At 38.5% G+C, this 26305-nt stretch overlaps 1 protein-coding gene across 6 annotated transcripts in view; it reads right to left on the bottom strand.

The window, feature by feature from the left end:
• LOC126379110 (uncharacterized) overlaps positions 1–26240 on the bottom strand; it is a 45717-nt gene extending 19477 nt beyond the window's left edge. For all 6 annotated transcript variants that reach the window (XR_007568245.1, XM_050027715.1, XM_050027716.1 and 3 more), the window contains exons 1-13: positions 26114–26240; positions 24207–24359; positions 23108–23245; positions 22031–22189; positions 21593–21706; positions 11166–11315; positions 9231–9398; positions 7891–7932; positions 7152–7316; positions 6182–6328; positions 3563–3616; positions 3095–3259; positions 2254–2442 (exon numbers count right to left, since the gene is read on the bottom strand). Coding sequence is in view for 5 of the 6 variants with exons in the window: in XM_050027715.1 (XP_049883672.1) it covers positions 2254–2442; positions 3095–3259; positions 3563–3616; positions 6182–6328; positions 7152–7316; positions 7891–7932; positions 9231–9398; positions 11166–11315; positions 21593–21706; positions 22031–22189; positions 23108–23245; positions 24207–24359; positions 26114–26168 (1699 nt within the window). In the remaining variant the exon portion in view is untranslated. The remainder of the gene's footprint in view (positions 1–2253; positions 2443–3094; positions 3260–3562; positions 3617–6181; positions 6329–7151; positions 7317–7890; positions 7933–9230; positions 9399–11165; positions 11316–21592; positions 21707–22030; positions 22190–23107; positions 23246–24206; positions 24360–26113) is intronic.
• Positions 26241–26305: the final 65 nt, after the last annotated feature.

The following is a 26305-nucleotide window of genomic DNA, read 5'->3' as shown; positions in this document are numbered from 1 at the left end:
CGCAAGTGGTTAGGATTAACGTAACATAACATAACAAATACTTTATTTGCACAAACAAGGAAAAAACAAAAAACAAAACAAAAGAGAAATAAAATGAGTAAAATAGGCGGCCTTATTGCTAAGTAGCAATCTCTTCCAGGCAACCTCTTCCTTTCCTTCGTCTTTTTTTCATATTTGTTTTTTGTTTTCTTTTTTTACATTCTGCATTAATGTGTATCATATACATAGAAGAGAATATTTATTTTGTTTTACAGTCGTGAATAACCCGACAGAATAAAGTTGCAAGCACACGTCAAACGGGTTGCTACCAGTGAAATTCCTATTTGATTCAAAATTTACTGTTGTCAATCCTCCGTCACTTTCCTTTACGGCGGAACTTAAAATAAACTTAGTGTGTATTGGAATCAGTTCCATTAATAATGTAAATAATATACTTACTTTCATATTTATCAAGCTTGTATGCACCTTATATACTGCACATACAAATTAATTTGTCCAAGTCATAACCGAATTACCACGAAATGTGACAATAAAATTATTACCGAAAAAATTGTTTGCGAAAAATCTTTAAAAGGAAACTCCATAGCGTTTTGTTTTGGATTTTAAAAAGGTCGCGTTTGACCACGATCTCACCTGATGGTAAGTGAAACAAGAAATATGGTACACGCTTACCTAGCAAGTGCCTATTCACTCTTAGTTTGAAGTTTCCAAAATTGTAATGAGCGAGAAATAGTCGTGAGACAGGTTTTCCACTTCTTTACTGTTCTTTATATTCTTTTCTTCTATTCCTACAGAAGGATTTTTAACGGCCTCCGCGGTCCAGTGGTTGAGCGTTGGGCTCACGATCCGGAGGTCCCGGGTTCTAATCCCGGTGGGGACATATAACAAAAATCACTTTGTGATCTCTATTTAGTTTGGTTAGGACATTACAGGCTGATCACCTGATTGTCCAGAAAGTAAGATGATCCGTGTTTCGGAAGGCACGTTAAGCCGTTGGTCCTGGATACTACTTACTGATGTAAGTAAGTAGTTGTTACATGAGCCATGTCAGGGGCCTTTGGGGGTTCAATAATAACTTCTACACCATATTTAATTTATTTTGCCACAATTTATACGCATATGTCTTATTTTGATAAAAAAATATGGCGCCTTAAGTAGTAGCCATTTACATTGACATTTTATGACGTTTGGCGCATTTGAACAAATTTGAACGGTATTTTGTTTTTTGTTTTCCCCGAAGGGTAAGGCAAAGGGAACTATGCCCATACAGCCATGTCTTACGTATTTTTTTTCTTGACGATTAATGAAATGATGAAAGGCGATGACGACGAATGATGAAACCTAAGTCCCCACCCTCGGAGCAAACTCCTTCTCTGAACCCCAAACGAATTAACTTGAAAGTCCGCATAAACTTTCGAGTTATGAAGCGGCTTGTTTGCACGAAGCGAAAACAGATAGATACACTTTGTTTATTGAATATTTCGATATAACACTGTCGCGAATGTTTACCGACTAACTTAATGCGTTCATTAACCACAAAACACCACTTCGTATTAATTTATTTAGATTATTCAATGAAGAAAGCGACTGCCCGTTCCCGTTCCCGCCAAAAAGCCACGGTCAGACCTGTTTTATCAGATTATAAACAGATTAAAAAATAATAGTCGGCGATACGGCTCCATAGAGCATCACGGACCTCCGCGGTACGGTTTACCACCTATCACGTTGCTCTGACAGAAAGCTCGGTGAGGTGTGGGTACTTAGTTCACCTTGCGATGGATGTACCTCTGAATCGTGAGTTTATGGTGTTAATTCCTGTAAACATCATCCAATCTTATTTTAAGTTATATCTGTCATTTTCTTATCCGCCGAAAAGGAAAGGGACGGGTAATCGACAAGCATAAAATTAATGGAACACACGTCAATTTTAAAAAAATTACATTGGCCAATAACCCGACAGAATTATGTTGACAGCACACGTCAAACGGTTTGCATACCAGCGAGATACCTTTTTGATTCGTCCGGGTTATTCATTCATTTACTCATTCTTTCTAAAATTAAGAGCTGTCAATCATCCGTCCCTTTCCTGAAATTACAGGTATAACTTAAAGTAAAATTAGGAGGTGTCTGCAGGAATCGGGGCCCATGAATGCATAAAATAAGTCTAAATATTATTTAAAATATTTTATAAAAAGCATCTGACTTTGAAATTACTTTCTAAAGCAGTATGATTGAGTGAAATGGGTACTATACCAGTCGTCGGGGCGGTGGTGGGAGGGGGTTCATACTTCAACCCTAATTTGATTTCATATTCATCACCGCCTTCTTCATCACTTTTTATTTCACACACGATCTCCTGCCCATCATCTTCATCAGTAACGTTGAATGTCTGGTGAACTGTGCCGTTACAACCATTAAAATCGCCCGTTTGGAGATCTTGATCTAAAATAAAAAGGGAATTAAAATAATAATTGGCTTCGATGGGTCCGTGGTAGCCCAGTTTGTAGAAAGCTTGCCTCTCACTTTGAGGTCGCAGGTTCAAATCCAGCACAGGCCTAAACCAATGATTGTCGAATTTGTTTTCGAATTCATGATTGGATCATGAATGATTATCACTTGCTCAGCGGTGAAGGAAAACAACAAACAGCAAATGTCAAATTGTAATATTGCTTTCTTTGCTAACGGCCTCCGTGGTCCAGTGGTTGAGCGTTGGGCTCACGATCCGGAGGCCCCCGGGTTCAAATCCCGGTGGGGACATATATCACAAAAATCACTTTGTGATCCCTAGTTTGGTTAGGACTTTACAGGCTGATCACCTGATTGTCCAAAAGTAAGATGATCCGTGCTTCGGAAGGTTACTACTCACTGATGTAAGTATGTAGTCGTTACATGAGCCATGTCAGGGGCCTTTGGCGGCTCAGTAATAACCCTGACACCAGGGTTGATGAGGTTGGTATTCCATCTCACAACACACACGATAAGAAGAGTGCTTTCTTAGATTGATTGTTTCGATGTGGCCATTTTAACCCTCTCGATGCGAGAATTAGGCAGTTCTTATCCCCATTATTAATGTACCTATTGTCGTGTCACTTACCTTTAAACCGCCATTTTATTGGACCGTAACTGTTCCGATTTTTAAGAAGTCTGTAACACGTCAGGTTAAGAGTTAATGGCTCAGTAAATTCTAGAGTTACACTGCATTTTTTGGAGCCCTTAAAGTTCAGTTCCTGACGTTCAGGTAACCCAGTTATGAAGAAAGCTGAAAAAAAAAAACAGATTATTGTTATTCTTGCAAAAAGCATAGAGTTCGGTACTGAAGAACCTGGTGAGAGCCCTCAGTGCTCTCCATTTGTCCGGCCAAGTAGTCAATGCCATCTGCGGCAAATCTCTCGAGAAAAAAATAATTTTCGCGTCAGACAGAATACTGCGAGGCGGAAGGCAAGAGGGAAACCACTGCCCTATTTTTCCCTAGAAAAGTAGCATGGCGAATGCTACACCGTCAAGAGCGTGGCTTTTAAATTAGTGATGATGAATATTAGAATCGATTGCATATTGTACTTACATGTCCTTTCTGTTTTACATCCAAAGGCAGGAACACTAATGTTTTGATTCTGGCCTGAAACAAAAAAAAAAACGTGATCATAAAACAATCTATCTGTATATCGTTGATTTATAACGGTAATCACGTAAGCGCCTTTTGAAAAAACACATGCTCATTTCCTACCGGGGTAAGCAGAGACTATGGAATAGGCGTGAGCTTATATATGCATGTATGAAAAGTCATATTCGGTTGTGATTTTCTTCAACAAAACCTCAATTTCTTTTAATTAATTACGGTGCGGCGTTGAGTGATAGAGTGAGAAACAGTGTGTTAAGACAGAGATGTAGGTAAAAGACGATATAGTGACTAAGATTGAGAAGGGAATGTTAGGGTGGTGTGGACGCGTAGAGCGGATGAAGGATAATAGAATTGCGATAGTGGTTTATAAAGCGAAAGTTGACCAAATTGGAGATGTCTTTAGAAAAGGATCAGTACGGTGTAGGTACTCTGAACCAGCGTGCGTGTATGAAGCGATTGATGAATGTGGAGGAAGCAGCAGAAGTGTGTCAGGGATCGAAGCATATGGAATTTCATAGATAGAAGTATCTACAATACATATAAAATCCAATTATAAAAAAACTGAATTGTAATCGGACATTTCGTTTTGTTTATATTGCAATATAACATTGTTTTGCACTAATATTGTGGCGCCCCCTAGTGAGTTACAGCCATGACACCTGTCCTATAACATGAACTCATCAAACACAAACCCGTTATTGAAAACCGCATCAAAATCGGATCATTAGTTTAGAAGATAAGTGGGAACATTACTTTTGCACAAACGCACACACAAACAAACATCTTTCACCCTAAACGCATATACCTGCTTCGTTCCGTCGTGGGTAAAAATCAAACTCTTAAAATCGAATTCAGTCGTTTAGAGCCAGACCAAGTTTGCGATACGAACCCGTGACGATGTAAGTTACCGTTCTTCGAACTGAGCCGAGTTGAATAATGTGTATCATTATTAATGTACGCTACATGAACCATGTTAGGGACCTCTCTTATTCTTATCTGGCAAACTAAATAGTATGGGCCCAAAACTTGGCAACAAGTATGGCGCTATCTGCAGCGCTCATCAGATCCTCCTGCGTGCAGACCCACCGTCTGTGACGGCTCAATAATAACCCTGACACCAGGGTTGTTGAGGTTGGTAATCTACCTCACAACCCACACGATAGAAGAAGACTGTACTTACATCTTTTCGAATTGACACACCAAAATACAGCACACAAATTGAACAGTGAAACTATTCTCCAATCCATTTTGAGTTAATTAAATAATTGTAAATATTTTGTGTACTCGCGGGAGTGACCGAGTTAAAGTAGCGTTTTGAAGTGCGTTTATCAGACGAATAAGGTAAATTATAGGGAAAATAAATGACATGAACAATTTGAGGAAGAATCTAACAATCCTGGCTTTAGACACGGCATTCAACTGTTTATTTATAACTTTTCGACGATATCACGTGGTTTCCAGGACTTGTGCCCGGCTAATGGCTTTATACGGCCTCCGTGGTCCAGTGGTTTGAGCGTTGAGCTCACGATCCGGAGGTCCCGGGTTCAAATCCCGGTTGGAACATATATATGTTGTATGTGTATGTTGTTTTTATTATGTGTTTTGTTTGATTGTAAGTTGTGTGTTACTCCGTGTTTTAAATTATACGTATATTTGTTTTGTATTTGTTACTGTGGTGTCCCTTTATAATAAACGTTTCTTTCTTTCTTTCTATATTACAAAATTCACTTTGTGATCCCTAGTTTGGTTAGAACATTACATGCTGATCACCTGATTGTCTGAAAGTATAATGCTTCGGAAGGCACGTTAAGCCCGGCTACTATTTACCGATGTAAGTACTCGTTACATGAGCCATGTCAGGAGCTTTTGGCTGCTCAATAATAACCTTGACACTTGGGCTGATGGGGTTGGTAATCCTCACAACCCACACGATAGATGAAGAAGAATGGCATTATGAGCTACATCAGCTCTTTCCACCAAGCCCATTCCATCTGCGTATGTGTTTGAAACGATTGGTGAATGTGGCGGAGGTAAGAGAAGTGTGTCAGGGATCGAAGCATGGAATTTCATACTCTCCGCTTACCGCGAAGGGAAATATGCGTGCGTTTATGTATGTGTGTATTCTTTTTTTTTTGACGTCAGGCCTGAGGGTGCCCAGTTGCGCGCGAACCTCGGCTCAGGGCGTCGTCTGAGAGGAATAATATTGAAAGGATTAATCGACCCTAGTGCGTCGATAGCGATAAGCGCTGAATGAGGGAAATCGTCGACCACGCCGGCGGGGTCGGTATCGGGGTTCTGAAGTGTTTGGTGTCGCGAGCTGATTGGCTGCCTCTATGGCTAGAGTAATCGGGTCGTCGGGATCGTATATTACGTCCTTCGGACGCCAATACTTGTCAGTACCGTCCCTAAGCGGGATGTATTCGGAAGCCGCAACTACCAGGGGATTTGGGTGGTGCGGAGCAGAATCGAAAAAACGTTTGGAAGCTAATTTGAGCCATTGGGCAATGGTTGGCAGACCTAGGTCAATGTGCAGATTTTCATTGCGTATGTGTGTATACTTACATGTGTAGTCGGATAAAATTAGTGTCAGTGTGGCGTGTGCTTCTGCATGTATGTCTTTACAGAACAACTGCTTATTTTGATTCCGTTGGGTTAACTTTGTCTTCAGCGTACTAATGTTACCGGTTGTCAGGTTGAGCACATCGAAACCTGAAAGTATAATATAGTACGTAATTATACAGGGTGTTAGTGACATCGTAACGAATACTCAGGGGGATGATTCAGTAGATGATTCTGAATTGATATCAAGTGAAATTTTCCGTCGCAAAATTCATGTTTTTTGTTTAGTATTTTTAAATTATTTCCAATTGTATATTTTTTCGGTGGAAAATTCCACTTGATATTAACTCAGAATAATGAGCTGAATCATCCCCCTCAGTATTCGTTACGATGACACTTACACCCCGTACAAGTACATGCAGGTAGCCATAACAAGTAGGTATGGGTGTTGGTGACACCATAGCGAAAACTGAGGGGGATGATTCAGACAATGATTCTGAGTTGATATCAAGTGGAAATGGACTTAAAGAACTTTTCGGATTTTGTACAAAGACGGTTTCAGATTAGTAGCCCTAAACCGTTTTTTCGTCCGTCCGTTTGTTTGTCAGAGGATCTCAAAGTTCAACCTTTAAAAGTACTTTAAATCCATTGTTCGTTTGAATAAAAAAAAAAATTAATCATTTTTTTATTTGTTCGAAATATTTATTTGTGCAACTAAAGATGTTTCCGATTTGTAATGATATAAAAAACTACACCTACAAAAGAAAAAAATATCAAAATCGGACCTGTCCCTGGTAAAATAGAAGTTAGTTAGCTGCGACTTTATTGAATCACAGATGTTTTATTAGTTAGTTAGCTGCGGCTTTATTGAATCACAGATGTTTTTTTAGATAGTTAGCTGCGGCGTTATTGAATCACAGATATTTTTTTAGTTAGTTAGCTGCGGCGTTATTGAATCACAGATGTTACGTACCACTACTGTAGTCCCATCTTAGCGAATGTAGTCGTGCACTGTCTCTGTATGCTGTGCATTCCAATTCTACAATTTCTCCAACATAATATTTATACGAATAAATGTGTTTTGAATTGTCTATGGCTAAAAGCCGTGTGTTGTCCTTCACACTTATGTAAAAAAGATCTGTAAAAGAAGCATTTATTTGATAATAAGTTTAATGTAAAAAGCTTATTATAAGATAAATGATTACCTAAATGATAAAAATGTCTGGTACTATTAAATGTGTTCCTCTAGTTATTATAATAACTAAGTAGTTAGTTATTAGTTATTAACTTGTAATGTATACCTACATAATTATTAATAATTGTAATTTTAATTTATAAGTGACAAAAATATGATACTAAAATATATTTCAATAAGATAACAATAAACAGAGGCTTCGTCATACATAATAAAATCCGCACAAGCTTCGTCAAACCTACCTAAGAAATTGATTTAAAAAATGTGTTGCTGTTGCAATAGACCCCTGGCGCCGGAGGGTCGAAATGGCGTAGATTCAAAAATGATAAATTGAGCTTCAACTAGTTTATCTATGATAATTACGTTGAATAAATTATTCTGATTTCTGATACTATACGCTGTTTAGTTTTTTTGTATTATTGCGAAGCAAATAGGGGATTTTTAGATTTTCGGGAATGTGGAGTTCCTCACGATGTTTTCCGATGTTTGTATTAGGCAAAAAAAGGAAAATACTTACAATTTGATGACTTAGGCACTGACACCACTAATGGTGACGTTCCTGAAATAAAAAATGAAATTAGAAAACAAATGAATCAAAATAGTGACAAATAAGCCAGGAGCGCCAGTTTGAACCGTGGTAGCGGACTGGCACCAATGTATTATTAATTTATCTTAAGTGCAGTTTTCACTAACACAGTTGGCTCGACCATTATTGACGGCGATAAGGCTTACCACCTATACAATACAAAACAATACAAATACACTTTATTGCACCAAAATAAAAAGAAATAATTACAAAAAGTCTCTTAACTAAGTACACGGCAAATGGCGGCATTATCGCTTTAAAGCGCTTTCTTCCAGACAACCATAAGGTGAGGAAAAATGTAAAAAAAAATTGAAAGATTGCGGGTACAAACTATAACCTACCTATCACCTATATATCACCTATCTATGACCTATCACGTCGATCTAACAGAAACGTCGGTGAGGTGTGGGTAATTAATTCATCTTGCGATGCATGTACCTCTGACTACCCCAATTGAGATATAGTCGTAAGCTTGTGTTATTATGTTATATATATTCAATAAATGTACAAGTAAAGAGAAAATTTAATAGAAAAAGTTTCTACTTGGCAACTCTTGTCAAGTCAGGATGAGCTTGTTAACATTACACCACCTGTAGGCTAACATGCGCAATGACACAAAATAATCGATCGATTTAATAAATCTTGTCGAAATCGATAAGTTTTTTTTCCCTAACAATCGTGTCACGTGATTTTGCTCGTATTTTGACAGAATGACATGACTTTTTTCGGTTCACATATTAGCACCAATCGACAAAGCGACATAATTATATCGTCAAAATCGATAAAATGACCGTGAGAAAATTTTATCACGTTGTGCGTGTTAGCCCTCCTATGCTCCCGTCCATCCGAAATTCCTTCGATCTATGTGTAAGCCGACTTATTTTCTCTTTGTGGGTTTCCTTTAGCATGAGTGAGTGCTATAAAAACAAAAAAATCATTTAAATGTAAGTAAAGGTATAACTCGGAGGAGCTCGGTGGCGCAGCGGTAAACGCGCTCGGACTGCGATTGTTGAAGTTAAGCAACTTTCGCAAAGGCCGGTCATAGCATGGGTGACCATAAAAAAAAAATTTTTCATCTCGAGCTCCTCCGTGCTTCGGAAGGCACGTTAAGTCGTTGGTCCCGGCTGCACTAGCAGTCGTTAATAACCATCAATCCGCACTGGGCCCGCGTGATGGTTTAAGGCCCGATCTCCCTATCCATCCATAGGGAAGGCCCGTGCCCCAGCAGTGGGGACGTTAATGGGCTGATGATGATGAAAGGTATAACTAACTTGCTTGTATGGTCGATATGCAGATCGACTTCAGTGTATATGTAATAAAATCTGGAATGACATTTCCCTTGTCATGCACACAATAAATTGTCATCCCATCATTAGCTTGTAATACAGTTGCTAAGAGTTCCGTCGAACGTCTTGTTTCGGGTATCAGATTACAGTTTGCTGTAACAAAAAAAAAACGCTTTAGACCAAGAAGAGCTTACATGGAACAGATTAAAGATACGGCAAACGTCGTGGCTTATAAGGAGGTGAAGGAATTGGTCTTTGATAGACAAGAATGGAGAATGCTACACGGACAAGAGCGACTCTTAAATTAGTGATGATGATGAGAGGAAGACCAAGACGAAGTATCACCAGATAAACCACCACTAAAAAGTGGCGTCTCATCATACAGGTAGGTCAAGGAACCTGCAAGGGATCGATTCGTCTGGTAAGAGCTCCACAGAATATTAGTTTCCAAGAAATATTAGTACTCAATGTTTCGGATAGATAAATCAGGAAGGCCGGTCACCTTTAATTATTATTAATTTAAGAGCCATACTCTTATCGGTGTTGCATGCTCCATGCCACTTTTTTAGGGGAAAATAGTGCAGTGGTTTCCTTCTTGCCTTCCGCCCCGCAGTACTCCGTCTGACGCGATCGGGATGGCGCCCAGAGTAGTCTATTTCAAAGCCGTTCTAGGTCTCCTGTCCTGCGCCTCTGAATAGTACTGATAGTTACCGATGCCCTCTGTCATTCAGGCCATCTTTAATTGTTATTTAATTACTAAAACCCGTTGGAAGCAACTGTCTTGTGATAGCCACTAAACGGCATTAATAGCACACTTCGGAAAGTTCATACAAAATCCTCGTTATACACAAACGTCACATGTGTGTGACGTCTGACGCCCATACGATTGAAGACTAAAGTAAGATCGAGGGGGTTGAGGTAAACCTAGCTCAGCGGTTGGCGGGGAGCGGACGGCTGCCGTTTTTCTGCTGAGCTACGTTTACCTCACCCCCCTCGGTGTTACTTTAGTGTTCAATCATGAGGGCTGTGCGTGTACCTTTGTTATTTATAACAGTAGGTGTATTTTATACTCGTAATGTTCGAATTTTAAAATTTGACTATGTACAACGTTCTCTCGTCTGATTCGAATATGTAATATATTTCTCTCTCTTTCTAAGCCTTGTCCCGCTTATACAAGGTCGGCTCTCCTCATCCTACTTTTATAGGTTGGTCGGTTTTGGGCCAGTTTGGCGTCCAGGTCTAATTGTTTCAGGTCCTTTTGGACCGTCGTTAACCATGTGGCGCGGGGTTCCACGCCCACTTTTTGACGTCGGGATATTTAAGGCTGTTTTGACTATATAGTCTTCAGGGCGTCTCATGACGTGGGCGTACCAGCTCATTCGTTTTTCTTGAAGTTTATCGACTATTGGGGCAATCTTGTAACTACCTCGGATGTACACATTTCGGATTTAATATTTACTAAATCTGATAGTTGACTGGTACCCTCGAGATGAGAAACGTCGAAGGGGAAGCAAAACAAAAGATGGGAAGACGACCTCCCAAAAGCTGGAGAAGGGCGGCCAAACATCGCCACATTTGGAGAAGCCTAGGACAGCCTGACAAAGAGGGTGTCGATGTCTTTAATGTCGGCTAATTATTAGATTTAAATTAATGTTAATAGAAAGCAATGTAAGTCAGTGAATAAAGGCTATTTTTATTTATTTTTAAATCTTATTAACTGACGAATTTATGTTAGTCAAATTAAGTATTGTAGTTGGCAGCCCTCAGACGTCACACACACAGATGCGCGTGTACGGTAACGTCAATGTGTAGTGTCTGTGTAAAACGAGGTCTTTTGTATGAAGTGTCTGGGGTACATTACCCCCATTCTTACCGCCATTCTTACCGCCATTCTTACCCCCATTCTTACCCCATTCTTACCCCCGCATTTCCAGTATACGTCGCCTGATGTGGTTGTCCTTTGACAGGTCCAATGTAACTGTTCATTATTGTCAAAATAATATATGTGTTCATTAGGTGTAATTGTTTGCAATCTTTTGATGTTGACACCAGTAACTTGATATCCTGAAACTAAAACATATCATAAACATACATACATACAAACATAAACTCACGCATATTTCCCACCGGGGTAAGCAGAGACTATAGAATTCCATTTGCTTCGATCCTGACACACTTCTCTTGCTTCCTCTACATACATCAATCGCTTCATACACGCACGCACGTATCATAAACATCGGACGTATTTTTTTTAATTACGTTTTAAATGACAACCACCAATGAGTTATTAATTTATTTTAAGCGAAGTTTTCACTAACACAGTTGGCTCGACCATTATACGATGCTCACCTATCACGTTGGTCTAACAGAAGGCTCGTTGAGGCGTGGGTACTAAGTTCTTACGATGGATGTACCTCTGACTACCCCATTGGGGTATAGTTGGGAGCTTATGTACATAAACTCACGCGTATTTCCCACCGGGGTAAGCAGAGACTATAGAATTCCATTTGCTTCGATCCTGACACACTTCATTGGGAGCTTATGTTATGTTTGTAAATCACTGAGTACTTATTAATGTTGTCTCTAGCACAGTGTTTCCATACACAATTAATAGAATATTTTCGTTTCGAAGTTTCGTAAAAAGTATCTGGCGCTATTAAAAGTATTTAATAGGGCGCAATCTACTTTATTACTATTTTTTTTTTTTTTATTGCAAAGGAATTCATGAACATAATACCTTAAACGCTAAGAAGCATTGTTAAACCCGACATGGGTTTGTCTCAACGCAAAATATAATCTAAACATCAGTTAGCAATCAGTTGTTCAACTTAACTTATAAAGGGTAGGTAACTTACAAAGAAATAATAAATTGCAAACAATTATGTCACACCACTCACACCATACTAGCTAGTTATGCAGCCTACACCTCCTAGAATTGTTATCAGTACGGGTGGCCGCCGCTGACTCAAGTCGCGCCATGGCCACCGCGAATTGCCGCGTAAGCTTTCGTCCATTCTTGTTACTGGAAGCGAGGTGTGGGATGCATCCGGCCCAGCGAGATATGCATGATAGTTTTAGTTTAGCTTTTAGTCTTGTCTAATAACTCGAATGTAGAGCACAGCTCCATTTTTAATAATATAAAATTCAAACTTCAATTTTGTATTTTTTAAAAACGCTCTACCGCGTTCCCAAAATCTTACTGGCGCAGCCGGTAGGATTATTCGCGAAAAAGGACTGATCTCGAGGACTCTAAACATCGGTTTTCGGGTGAAACGAGTGAATAATCTGCGAACCAAATAAATAAGTAACGATTATCGGCGCGAGAGACAAGACTCAACATCTGGAGCAGCACTGCTATAGAGGGAGGAAATGAGAGCAGCCAGGCTGTGAGTAAAACCCTTCATTCCTGTTTTGTCCAGTTCTATTCCCTTTGGCAGTCTAGTTTAGTGTAGGTAACGTTTCAGACGACATAGCTGAACCTTATCTGATTTTCTTTTGCTCGTATTGCACTACATTGGCAATACCCATATTTTAATTAAGTGATTTAAATTATATAACTCACTAAATCGGAGTTATAAGTGCGCTTTTAATTTAGGAAGAAGCTTTTATCATTCTATTTTACCTTTTTAACTATTTTATTTTTGTGTTTTCGTGCTATTTCCTGTGTCTTATTTTACTTGTGTATAGCTTACGTTTCTTTTTTTATCTTTTATAATTGTGAAACCACAAAAAATGGAAGGAAACATTACTGTTATTCCGAGAGAGATGCTGTGTCTCATTCCCAGATTCGAAGGGGAACCCAATTTGATCAATCTTTTTGTCAGAAAGAGCGAATACGTTTTGGACTGTTTTACGCGACAAAACAATATTGCCCAGAACACTTATGTTCTGCATTCAATTTCAAGTAGGCTTGGTGGTAGAGCGGCAGCACTAATAAGTGAGAGAGAGGATGTGACTACATGGGAGCAATTGAAATCTCTGATAGTGCAACATTTCGGTGATCCGCGATCGGAAGAGTGTGTCGCAATAGAACTAGAGTCGCTTAAAATAAAGCAGGGTGAATCTCATTTAGACTTTTGCCATCGTATTCAATCCGTGCGTAGCACGCTCTTCTCGAAAGTAAACCTTTTGAATGACGAGGGTGTTAAGGCCGCAAAGATGATTATATATAATAACACAGCTCTTAATACGTTTTTATACAACCTGTCCGAAGACATGATTCGTATCGTGCGGTTAAAAAATTGTAGTAATTTAGAGCAGGCTTTGAGCGTGGTTCTTGAAGAAGAGAATTTTCGAAATCAGTACATGTCTAAAAAACAAACCAGGCAAAGTAACCAAAATTCACAAAATCTTCAAACTTCACAGAACCCCCAAAATGTATTTGGCTTTAAACCTACAAACTTTCAAACTATTCCTATTCAAAATTTTACTAAACCCGTTGACCAGCAAAACTTCCGTTTTCCTGTGCAACAAGGGTTCCGTTTTCCTGTACAGCATAAGTTCGGAGCTCCAGTACCGAACTCAGGTTTCCGAATTCCGTTACAACACCGATTTGGAGCCCCAGTACCAAATTCCGGTTTTATAATACCTCGGCAAAATTATGCTGGCGTTCCTAATCAGTATCGATTCGGTAATCCATACCCTCAACCAAATACGCGCTTTTTCCAACCTAACCAAAATCAAAATCAATTTAGATTTGGTGTTCCGAATACACAACCGCAACAAAATCGCGTTCAAAACCCTCAAAAAGGGTCTGGAGACGTTTCAATGCGCACCGCACCGCCTATTAGACAAAATATGATTTATGACCAACAAGACGTATTTTACACTGACTCTGAGACTGAATCGATTCCTGTCGGTTACGAAAACTATTATTGCGAAGATCAATTTTATTTTAATGATGGTACCCCATTCGAACCCCAATTGATTGACGAGACCCCTGTCGAATTTCAAGTTATTGAATCTACAGAGAGTGACCCACAATGTGAACATAAGGAGTCAAATTTTCGTTCAACGGCCTCATGCCCTACAGTCCCGAGATAGTACAGTTAAATTGTAACAACACATTGAAACTTCCTTATATTAACATCCCTGAAATTAAATCTCGTTTCATGATCGATACCGGTAGTACAAGATCATTCATTAGCCCTACAAAAGCCAATCAGTACTTTTCTGATTTTAAATATAACGAACCCTTCGAAGTAGTGAGCACACATGCACGTAGTTGCCATGGTGAAGTTATATATATACCTCTTTTCAAGACCTTTAAAAGCTTCGACAAACATAAATTCTACATTTACAGTGTTGATGAGCGGTACGACGGATTGATTGGGTCAGATTTATTAAAACAGTTAGGCGCGATAGTGGACATGGAAAATCAAGTCTTACGTACAAAAAATGTAGAGATTCCGATCATTTATAATCCACCGTATGAAATCACCCTTGAACCAAGAACTGAAACTCGTGTAAAGGTTCCCGTTGACCTTCCAAATGGTGAGGCGATTTTAGACTACCTAGATCTTGGTAAAGGTGTACGCATGCCAAGCGCCCTTATAACATGTAAAAACTCATTCGCTTATACAGTCCTACAAAATATATCAAACGACAAAGTGACCCTAACCTTTGAAAGACCGTTCAAAGTTACGAAGTTCCAAAATGACGCATGTGAAGTAAACACGGTAAACAACAACGATTTTGAAATTGACGAAATGCTCAAACAAAATTTAAATAGATTACGTACCGATCACATGAACTCTGAGGAGAGAAAGGCGATAATTGCTCTTTGTCATGAATACAAAGACATCTTCTACTGCGAGAGTTTGCCATTGACCTTTACGAACCAGGTCAAGCATCAAATCCGGACTCATAACGAAAATCCGATTTATTCCAAGCCATACCGTCACGCACCCGCCGAAAACGATGAAATAGAGAGGCAAATCGAAAAACTTCTTAAGGATAACGTCATCATAGAATCCTATTCACCTTGGAGTGCACCCGTGCATCTAGTGCCTAAAAAGCTAGATGCTACTGGTGAAAGAAAATTCCGAATGGTTATCGATTATCGACGTCTAAATGAAATAACTGTGGATGATCGATACCCCTTGCCTAATATTTCCGACCTTTTTGATCGTTTGGGACGCGCAACTTATTTTAGTACGATCGATTTGGCAAGTGGCTACCACCAGATAGAGGTCGAAGAAGCATCCAGAGCGAAGACAGCCTTCACAACATCATCAGGGCATTATGAGTTTCTGAGAATGCCGTTTGGTCTCAAGACGGCGCCTGCCACCTTCCAACGTACCATAGACAACGTACTACGTGGTCTACAAGGCATTCACTGCCTTGTCTATCTTGACGATATAATCATATACTCTTCAAGTTTACAGGAACACCTCGACAAGCTACGTAGAGTTTTTGAGAGACTAAGGCAAACCAACTTAAAGGTGACCTTAGATAAGTGTGAGTTCCTACAAAAAGAAGTTTTATATTTGGGCCATCAAATTACCAAAAATGGCCTAAAACCTAACAGCGATAAAATCAAAGCTGTTTTGGAATTTCCCTTACCTAAAACCCCTACAGAAATTAAAAGTTTCTTAGGCTTGATTGGCTATTACCGAAAGTTTTTAAAAGATTTTTCAAAATTAACTCAACCCTTAACAAACTGTTTAAAAAAGGGCAAAAGAGTTGAAATTACTCCTGAATTTGTAACAGCTTTCGAAAAGTGCAAGGAACTGTTAGTAAATGCGCCCTTACTTCAATTTCCAGATTTTTCTAAACAATTCATACTTACTACAGACGCTTCAGATTACGCTTTAGGGGCAGTACTTTCTCAAGGCCCCATCGGTAGTGACAAACCAGTGGCATATGCTAGTCGATCGCTAAACGCTGCAGAGACTAGATACAGTACGATAGAGAAGGAACTCTTAGCCATAGTCTGGGCGGTGAAACATTTCCGTCCCTATTTATACGGAAGAAAATTCACAATATTTACTGACCATCGACCACTTGCTTGGTTAAATTCAATTAAAGAGCCGAACAGTAAGTTAACGCGATGGAAATTACACCTAGCAGCATACGACTTTGAGATAATCTACAAAAACGGTAAACAGAACACCAATGCGGACGCACTGTCGCGAATAAAATTAAATATTTTAAATAACGACGAGACTTCCTCAATTAGGGTGAATATAGACGACAATGAGACGATCGAAATTTCTGACTCTGAAGAGACACTAAGTATTGCAAATAGCTATGACGATCTTGACAGAAACCAACTGGAAAGTGAATATCCGATAGTGTCGCCTACTTCTAGTACAATCACCGCAGCAAGCTCTAAATCGGACACAATTCACTCTGCCCCGGACATAGATACTAATGGCATCCCAATCCTTCACGAAGCGATAGATACCAAACCAAATCAGTTACTTATATATTCATGGAATAGACAAAAAACTACAGTCAAAGATCTTTCTAACAAAAAACAAAAAATCTTAGAAGTTCACTTACCTACAGATAATTCGGAATTAGTAAAAGATTTTCTTTTGAAGCACATTAAACCTAAAATAAAATATTTCATATATTTTGAAGACGACTTACACAGAAAATTATTTACAAATGCGATCATTAAACTTTTTAAAAAGGATATAGTTAAAATTTTCGAATGCACACAACGAGTAATTAATGTTGAAGATGAAGAAGAACAACGTCAAATCATATTGAAATACCATTCTGGTACTACGACACATCGTGGTATTCGGGAAACTCTCATAAAACTGAAACGAACTTATTATTGGAATAACATGGAAGTGACGATCGCAAGTGTTATAAATGCGTGTGAAGTCTGCAAACAAATGAAATATGACCGAAAACCCTTTAAGCCCGAACTACAACTAACGCAAACTCAGTTGAAACCTTTTGAGGAACTTTTCATTGATTTATTTTCAATCGAAGGGAAATCTTTTCTTACTATCATAGACGCCTTCAGTAAAATCGGTCAAGCTTTAGAAATATCAAACAAATCCACCCCGGAAGTAGTGCGCGCTTTAATTAAATATTTTTCATACTACGGGACCCCCTCCAAAATTAGCGCAGATTCTGGAAGTGAATTTAATAACGCCTTACTCAAAGAAACATTACAATTTTACAAAATCGACCTTCATATTTCGACACCTCATAACCCAAATTCTATGGGTCTAGTTGAACGTTTCCATTCCACCATTCTGGAAATATACAGACTTGCCAAGTACGAGCACAAATTGACAGATGCTGCAACGGTAATGACGTATGCAGTTATGTCATACAATAATACTATTCATTCCACTACTGGTCTGACACCTTTTGAGGTCGCCTTTGGACATACGAATGCATGTAGCACGTTTCATGTAGATTTTACTAAACAATATACCCAAAAGTTGGTTAGGGATCATGCCAAGAGAACTGAATATCTTTACAAATATTTGACTGACAAGATGATTGAAAGAAAGGAAAAGATTAGGAATAAACGGGGAGGTGAGAAAGAGTTCGGAGTGAGTGAAGAGGACGATGTATTTGTAAAAGGTGTGAATACCCGAAGAAGTAAAGATAAACCACGTTTTCAGAAGGCACACGTAACAGGTGAGATTATGAGAGGAATATTACCTGTGGAAGTTAAGGGTCGCGAAACACAAGTCCCCATTAAAGACGTCAAACGTCCTTCACAGGTTCACGCTGCTACTGGTGCCGGCAATGGCAGCCCTCGGCCTTCAACTTCAAAAAATCAATAACAACCCAGGCGTTTTACCCGTTAAGGAAGGCCAAGCGGTTATTAGTTCTGACAAATGGATTGTTCTAAAAGTATTAGATTTGCAAGTGTTACGAGAGGATTTGGAATTCAACGTCAACCGATACTCTAATTTAAACAATCACGTCTTATCCTTTTTTGATAAACAGAAACTACAATACGAGATACATAACATTAAAATCCAGACAGATCATCTAATGAACATGACAATAGACAAATTCAGTCAAATCATCCCGCTGCAGAGATCTAGGCGTGGAATTTTAAATCCTTTAGGCTCTTTGATAAAGGCCATAACCGGTAACCTCGATAACGAGGACGCAATCAAATACGAGAAATTGATAAATAGCATAGGTAAACGTGAGAACATACTTATGGAAAGGATTACTCTAATCTACAAAATTATGCATTCATTTGTTAATGTTTCAAAATCTGCCAGAAACAATTTCGTCCAGGTAGATAAATCACTGTGGGAAATTCGCAAACAACTAAATGAGACAAGTAAAACCCTATTGTACACTCAACTGGTAAATGCTTATAATTTATTTTTACACACCTTTGAAATGATATATATAAAACTGGACGAGGTTGAAACTGCTGTAGCTTTTAGTAGGCTCTACACTCTACATCAATCTATCATTAATACTAATGAATTGTTAAATATATTAAGTTCTATCGCCAAATCTCATAGATTACTATTTGATGTTAATTTAGAAAACTTACAGAAATTGGAGCAAAATATCCAATTGAAAGCATACACAAAAGGAAATCAGATAACGTTTATATTAGAGATACCTTTAATTTCAAAAGAAAATTATATATACTATAAAATGATCCCGTTACCTATTACCAATCCATTTAATCAAACGACTCTCATTCTACCCAAAAATCCTTACCTTATCCTGGAAGGGTCCAAAGCAGTCTGGCTAAAGCAACCCTGCAGAGAAGTCGACAAAGAATTCTTTATGTGTTTTAAAGATGAATGGCAGCAACCTCCGGCGGATCCATGTATCGAAGATCTCATCAGGTTTTCATCTAACACCAGCAATTGCAACCCTATCCTGGTCACAGTTAACAATATCAAAATAGAGCCCTTAAAACCAAATCAGTGGATTGTATATAGCAAACTGGAAAACATACTGAAGAAATCGTGTGGGCTAGAGGAAAACCGGGAAATCATAAAGGGCACATACATACTTACTATAGATGATGACTGTAAAGTGAACATCAACGAATTGATGCTGGAAAGACATCAAACTTTTGGCGCACCTGTAACCTCATACAAAACGACCTTCATGACCTTACCTGACATATTAAAGATCGAACCAGTACCAGCAAGCAGACATCTCAATTTAGATGAAACAGCACTGATGGAACTGCAGACGGTTTCGATGGAAGCGGAAAGAGCATTCAATCGTGATGGTGAAAGTGAAAGTGTAATAAAGGTGAAAAGTATTAGTTTAGGAACGGTTATTTTATATGTATCTTTAGCTATAAGTCTCTGTATATTCATAGTATATAAATTTAAGTTACATTTATTATTATGCTATCAAAGTCATCAAAATGGAAATGATGACTTTGATTCTAACGGGGGAGGAGTTATGCAGCCTACACCTCCTAGAATTGTTATCAGTACGGGTGGCCGCCGCTGACTCAAGTCGCGCCATGGCCACCGCGAATTGCCGCGTAAGCTTTCGTCCATTCTTGTTACTGGAAGCGAGGTGTGGGATGCATCCGGCCCAGCGAGATATGCATGATAGTTTTAGTTTAGCTTTTAGTCTTGTCTAATAACTCGAATGTAGAGCACAGCTCCATTTTTAATAATATAAAATTCAAACTTCAATTTTGTATTTTTTAAAAACGCTCTACCGCGTTCCCAAAATCTTACTAGCTAGTAAACACGTAAACAAGTACGAGAGTAGGCATCATGCGAGCGGCTGCGCAGGAGCAATTCGTTCATTATACAGGCGGCTCCACAAATTCACACCGAAGTCTCGGCAAGAATTGAGTGCAGGTAGTTTTTTATTGTGTCATTTAAATTGTTTATATTTATTTGTGATTTAATGTTTCTGGGGATTTTATTGAGCAGATTAGGTATGATAAACTTGGACGTTCTTTTCCCATAGAAATTTATATATTTGGGTGTGGTCAGATATCCACTATTGGCCTGTCGAGTTTTTTTTATATAGATTTTGGGATGTTGAATTTCGGTACGAAAGTATTGTTCCTTTAATATATTCAGTTTAAACATTGATTGAATAGGAAGAATTTTGCAGTAATTAAATAGTTCGAGATCTGTTGTTACATGTTTTTTTATGTTGTGAGGAATTAAAAGTTTAAGGATTCTAGTTTGTATTTTATAAATTTGGTTCAAGTGCGTTTTAAAAGTACGACCATAGCTACTCAGGCCATAGGATATTATACTATCAGCTAATTATATTGCTAGCTATTAGTGACATACAATTTCCATGTGAGAAGAAAAACAGCGGGGATAAAAATATCCATATCGAAGCAGGTTAGTTTCCTAGGTCAAAGATAAATTATGAAATTATGATTAAAAAAGTACTAAATAAAGACAGATCTAAAGATGCCAAAAACGTTAATTTTTTTGTAGTCACAGGTTGCTTTTTTCTGAAAAAAAGGCCATAATAATTTAGTGTCGTGTGTTTTCGTGACGTTTAGTCACAGTCAGTAGAAACTAGCCTGTCTGATCTGTGTATTTACCCGAAACACGGGCGGCCATGATTGAGCTTCGTGTGACGTCACATTTCACAAAATAAACAAAAGCTATCTGTCAGGTTTCAAGTTAGGGGCCGTTCATTAATCATGTGATGTTTTTTTTTTGACATTTTAACCCCCCCCCCCACCCTAGTGATACATGGTGAGGTTCAAGACTACCCCCTATCCTATATCACGTGTATTTTTTAGTACCTGGGTCGTTCTTCTTTTTTATCGACAATAAAAAGACATTTTCTCAATTTATCGGATTTAACATCTTTAAAATTACAACGGCATTAAATATTTTAAAACATCATATAAAGATGTGTCTGTAGAGGACAATTTAGTGGTTCTCTTTATCTTGGTAACATACTTTTCTTTTTAGACGCATTCCAAAAAATATTGTGATAGAGTGGTCCTTTTCATCGGAGACAGCATTTCAATTTACCACTCTGTCACAGAATTTTGTGAAAAACAATCAAGCTACTTTAAGGACTAATTGAGGAACCGATTAGTATTTTGCTTGTATTTTGAGTATAATAAGATAACTATATTTTTGGACAATGCAAACATAAAACAAAATTCTAAAAGGTAACTTATCAGAAGCAGAACGAAGGACAGATCATTGTCGATAAAAAAGAAGAACGACCCACCTACCAAAATAATTGCACGAAACGCCGCTTTTCGGTTCAGTATCGCGCGTTTGCCGAAAAAATAAATACTCGTGATATATTACTACAGCCCCTCACACCTTATGATATTTCGTCATTTTTTCATGGACCCCTCTACTGTTTGACTACTGCTAGCTAGATAACTAGCCTTTTCGATCTTTTTAGACCATTTTAATTCTTACCTGGATTGATATGAAGAGTAATGACAATATTTTCATAGTTATTAGTGTCAAATGTACACCGTAGTCCACATTTATATTCATTTTTAGTTATTGAATTGTCTATTGGAATTGAAACTGTAAAGAAATTAAAACAAAATTAATATATATGGCAGTGCTTCGGAACGCACGTTAAGCCGTTGGTCCCGGCTGCATTAGCAGTCGTTAATAATCACCAATCCGCACTGGGCCCGCGTGGTGGTTTTAACGTCCGATCTCCCTATCCATCCATCCATAGGGAAGGCCCGTGCCCCAGTAGTGGGGACGTTAATAGGCTGGTGATGATGAATATATATATATATATATATTTAATAAAAAATTGAGACTTTCCTGTGGAAAATTTTCATACCCATTTGTATATGAGAGGAAATAGAAGTCTTGCTAAAAATTAAATGCAATTACTTGATTGGCAAGCCTTTAGCCATTTTGTACTTGACCACGTGTATGTCGTGGTACAGCGCCAATTCAGTATTTCACCCTCGTCATAGTAATAGTCCAAGTTGTTCAAACTTCTTGCTTTCACCTTGTCGTAATTAATGCCAATAACTCGAATATAACTACCTGTAAAAATAAAATAAAGTATTTTATTAATTAGTTACACATTTTTCGACGTGACTTAGGCCGGGTTTCCACTGACGCAGAGAAGAGCGGAGCAGAGATGTGCGGATTTGACCAATCACAGCGTGCGAGAGAGCGAAAAACGAAGACCCTCTGTCACTCTCTCGCTCACGGTGATTGGTCGATTCCTGCACATCTCCGCACGGCTCCGCGTCAATGGAAACGCAGCCTTACAGTGTAGGAAAGGAAGCTAGCGGAGCAGGACCTCAACTTTAACTCCTCAGGCGACGACACTTTGCAGTGTGAGAAAGTAATATTGTGAAATCACGAAACAGAAAAGGAGGTTGGAAGAGCCCAATGAGCGCGAAACGTGCGCCATACAAGTATGAGCAAATAATTCATACTTCAACTTTGCACTCCACTCGTCTGCAAACTTTACGACCCACGGAGCTATAGTATCTGGGTGATTTCTTTGACTATAAAAAGAATTATAGGTACTACAAATAGAATGGTAACTCCGTCTGTTCTCATCCCATTCTATGTGGGGTCGGCACAACATGTATTTTTCTATTTCCTCACGTAGTTAGTGACATCGTAACAAATACTGAGGGGGATGATTTAGATCACGATTCTGAGTTGATATCAAGTGGAATTTCTCCTTGGAAAATACATGTTTTTTTTGTGCTTTTTATGTTTGTTTAGTTATACTTTTTGAATGTCCTGTTGGAAAAATCATGAAAATTTTTCAATTTTTAAAAAAAAAATCCAGTTCCATACTTTTGTGACGGAAAATTCCACTTGATATCAACTTAAATTCATGGGCCCATCCCTTAAAGTTTTCGTTACGATGTCACTAATACCGTGTATAGGCTGTTTATATACCTATTATGTTTTTTATATCTATACATTGTAGATTCTTACCCGGTACATAACGTAAAGTAATTTTAATCGATTCTTTAACTTCTTTGTAATCCCTGTATTCACAGATCACTATCTGCCCATCATTCTTGTCTGTCAATCCTTTAATGCTGATCAATGTTGATTTTTCTTCTGAACATTCTGTAAATGATATTAATAGATTTACAAGCTTGTTTTTTTTTTGTAATATTTCATACAAGTTTTTCATAGTTTCATGTACAGTTAGGGCACACCTCGGACACACAAAGAACCTCGTTTCACACAGACACTACACATTGACATTATCGTACACGCGCATCTGTGTGTGTGACGTCTGAGGGCTGCCAATAGGCTAGTTTCCAACTAGTCAAATTAGTTAAGTATTATTTTTGCAAATAGCATTAACTACTTGGCCGGATTTGCTAATCGTCAAAACACAAAATTTCTATCGAATTTGTATGAAAAAGCAAACAAGTCATAGAAAGAGTGACAAATTGTCGTACTTATTATTACAAATTATTATTATTATTTATAGGATTTGTATCCGTTCAATGGCAATAGGCTCGCCTCTATCACATGGGAGTTAAACATAGCTCGGGGTTGACTCTGGGTATGGGTGTACTTCTCTTCTATCGTGTGGGTTATGAGGTGGATTACCAACCCCATCAACCCTGGTGTCAGGGTTACTATTGAGCCGCCAAAGGCCCTTTACATGACTCTTGTAACGACTACTTACTTACATTATTTACATCAGTAATTACTAACCGGGCCCAACGGTTTAACGTGCCTTCCGAAATAAGGTGATCAGCCTGTAATGTCCTAACCTAACTGGGACTACAAAGTATGTACCCACCGGAAATCGAACCCAGGACCTCCGGATCGTGAGCCCAACGCTCAACCACTGGACCACGGAGGTCGTTGGTCTCTGTGTACAGTCATGAGCAATATAATGTACCCACTTTAGGTCTCTGTCGCACTAACATATTTGACATTTAGTGAGACTTACAGTTCATTTTGACAAAAAAGTTAATGTGACATGGTACTAAAGTGTATACATATTAATGCTCGTGACCGTACTATACAGCTCTGACTACCTCTTGAGAAAAAAGTATTATGTACATACCTGAACGACTTAAGGGGAAGATCCAGTATGCGTGATCCGTCTGAGCAACACATTTCCAGTTGATAGTTTCACCATAGGTATAATAATAATCCCAACTGTGAGGGTTCTTCGTCACTTTATTGTAATCAATGCCAGACACATCAATAGTTTGACCTACAAAAAAGGTACCTACTATTTTTTTTTAAATAAAAAAGGCTCGCGTTTGACCACAATCTCATCTGATGTGATACCACAGAGTCATAAAAGTGGGCGTAGTCAATCAGGGGGGTTAAATTCAAATTCAAAAATCTTCTTCAGTACAGGATCTTCAGTACATGGTATCTCTAATGGTAGATGAATTACAAAAGAAGGGTATGAGAGTGAATGTTAATAAGACGAAAGTTTTGGTGATGGAAAGAGAAGAAAATGTGTCTGAGTGTAGAATTATGATTGGGAATGAAATGGTAGAACAAATGAATGAATTTGTGTATTTGGGTACTATGTTTACAAGGGATGGTAAATGTGATGAAGATATAGAAAGGAGAGTGAGATTGGGTAATTCAGTGAATGGGGCAATGCACGCAGTTGTTAGTAGCCAATGTATCTCGCAAGATACGAGGATGGCTGTTCACAATGCAGTGCTTGTCCCTACGCTGAAGTACGGTAGTGAATGTTGGGTATGGCAGAAGAAGCATGAAAGTAGGATCAATGCCGTAGAAATGAGGTCTTTGCGTAGCATCTGAGGTGTGAAGTTGAGTGATAGAGTGAGAAACAGTGTGATAAGACAGAGATGTGGTGTAAAAGACGATATAGTGACTAGGATTGAGAAGGGAATGTTAGGTTGGTTTGGACACGTAGAGCGGATGAAGGATAATAGGATTGCAAAAGCGGTATATAAAGCTAAAGTTGATGGTAGGGCTGGCAGAGGAAGACCGAGAAGGACTTATGATGACCAAATTGGAGATGTCCTTAGAAAAGGTTCAATACGATCTACTCTGAACCGGCGTGCGTGTATGAAGCGATTGATGAATGTGGAGGAAGGAAGAGAAGTGTGTCAGGATCGAAGCAAATGGAATTCTATAGTCTCTGCTTACCCCGGTGGGAAATAGGCGTGAGTTTATGTATGTATGTAAATTCAAAAATATCTTTTTTCAGTAGGTAACATAGTTACACTTTGAATCGTCAATTTCTACATAATATAAAATATAATATTTAAAAAATACAAATAAACATAAAATATTGTTATACAATTGAGTAATTTAGCTGCCTAATATCAGTTCTCAGACAGTTAATCCCATGCATTCATATCTTCTAAATAATCACTAACTTTATAATAACCTTTTTTGTAAAGTTAAAATGGCCACATCGAAGCAGTTCATCTAAGAAAGCAATATTGCAATTTGACATTTGCGCATATAAAAGTAAGTGCGCAATGCAAATAAATGCTTTCTTAGATGAATTGCTTCGATGTGGCTATTTTAACCCCCCAGGTATTTTATGGCTCTTGGAAGTTTTTAAATAGGCTCCGGACACAGGTTGGCCGCTGCAAGGATAATCTCTGCAGGTGGGGATACCTGGTTGATGGTTGCGATGAGTGTGAGTGTGGAGTATCACCACAAACTATGGCTCACCTTCTGTGATGTCCTAAGTGCCCTTACACCTGCACTATTAAAGACCTTTGCGAAGCCACTGACAATGCCGTAAGCGTGGCCAATTATTAGTCAGCAAAAATCTAGTATCGATCGCCATCGACTCGCAAAGAAGAAGAAGGTATTTTATTCTAAATAAGAGACTAGGAATAAGAGGTTCTGCTATGCAAGTGACTCTATACAAAAATCGCACAAAAGTAGTAGTCTTCTCGACGTCCGCGAGGCGGACGGGGCTTGGCCCCTTTGGTGCGGTAGACCTCTTAGAAAACTAACACTTACCGTTAACGAAATGTATAATTAAACTAAATAACACATGTTTTAACATAAGCCTCATACTTTGTTATTTTTTAGAATTCACATTAATATAATCCTATGAAATTAAAACACGTTTGTTTCACTCGATACGTACACAATTCAGTCAACGTCAAACTTAAATAAATAATGTCCTCTATTTGTTATTTTCCTGTTTCC

Source organism: Pectinophora gossypiella, chromosome 28 (assembly GCF_024362695.1).
Source record: "Pectinophora gossypiella chromosome 28, ilPecGoss1.1, whole genome shotgun sequence".
NCBI classification, from domain to species: domain Eukaryota; kingdom Metazoa; phylum Arthropoda; class Insecta; order Lepidoptera; family Gelechiidae; genus Pectinophora; species Pectinophora gossypiella.
This window is presented reverse-complemented; position numbering and strand designations above follow the sequence as displayed.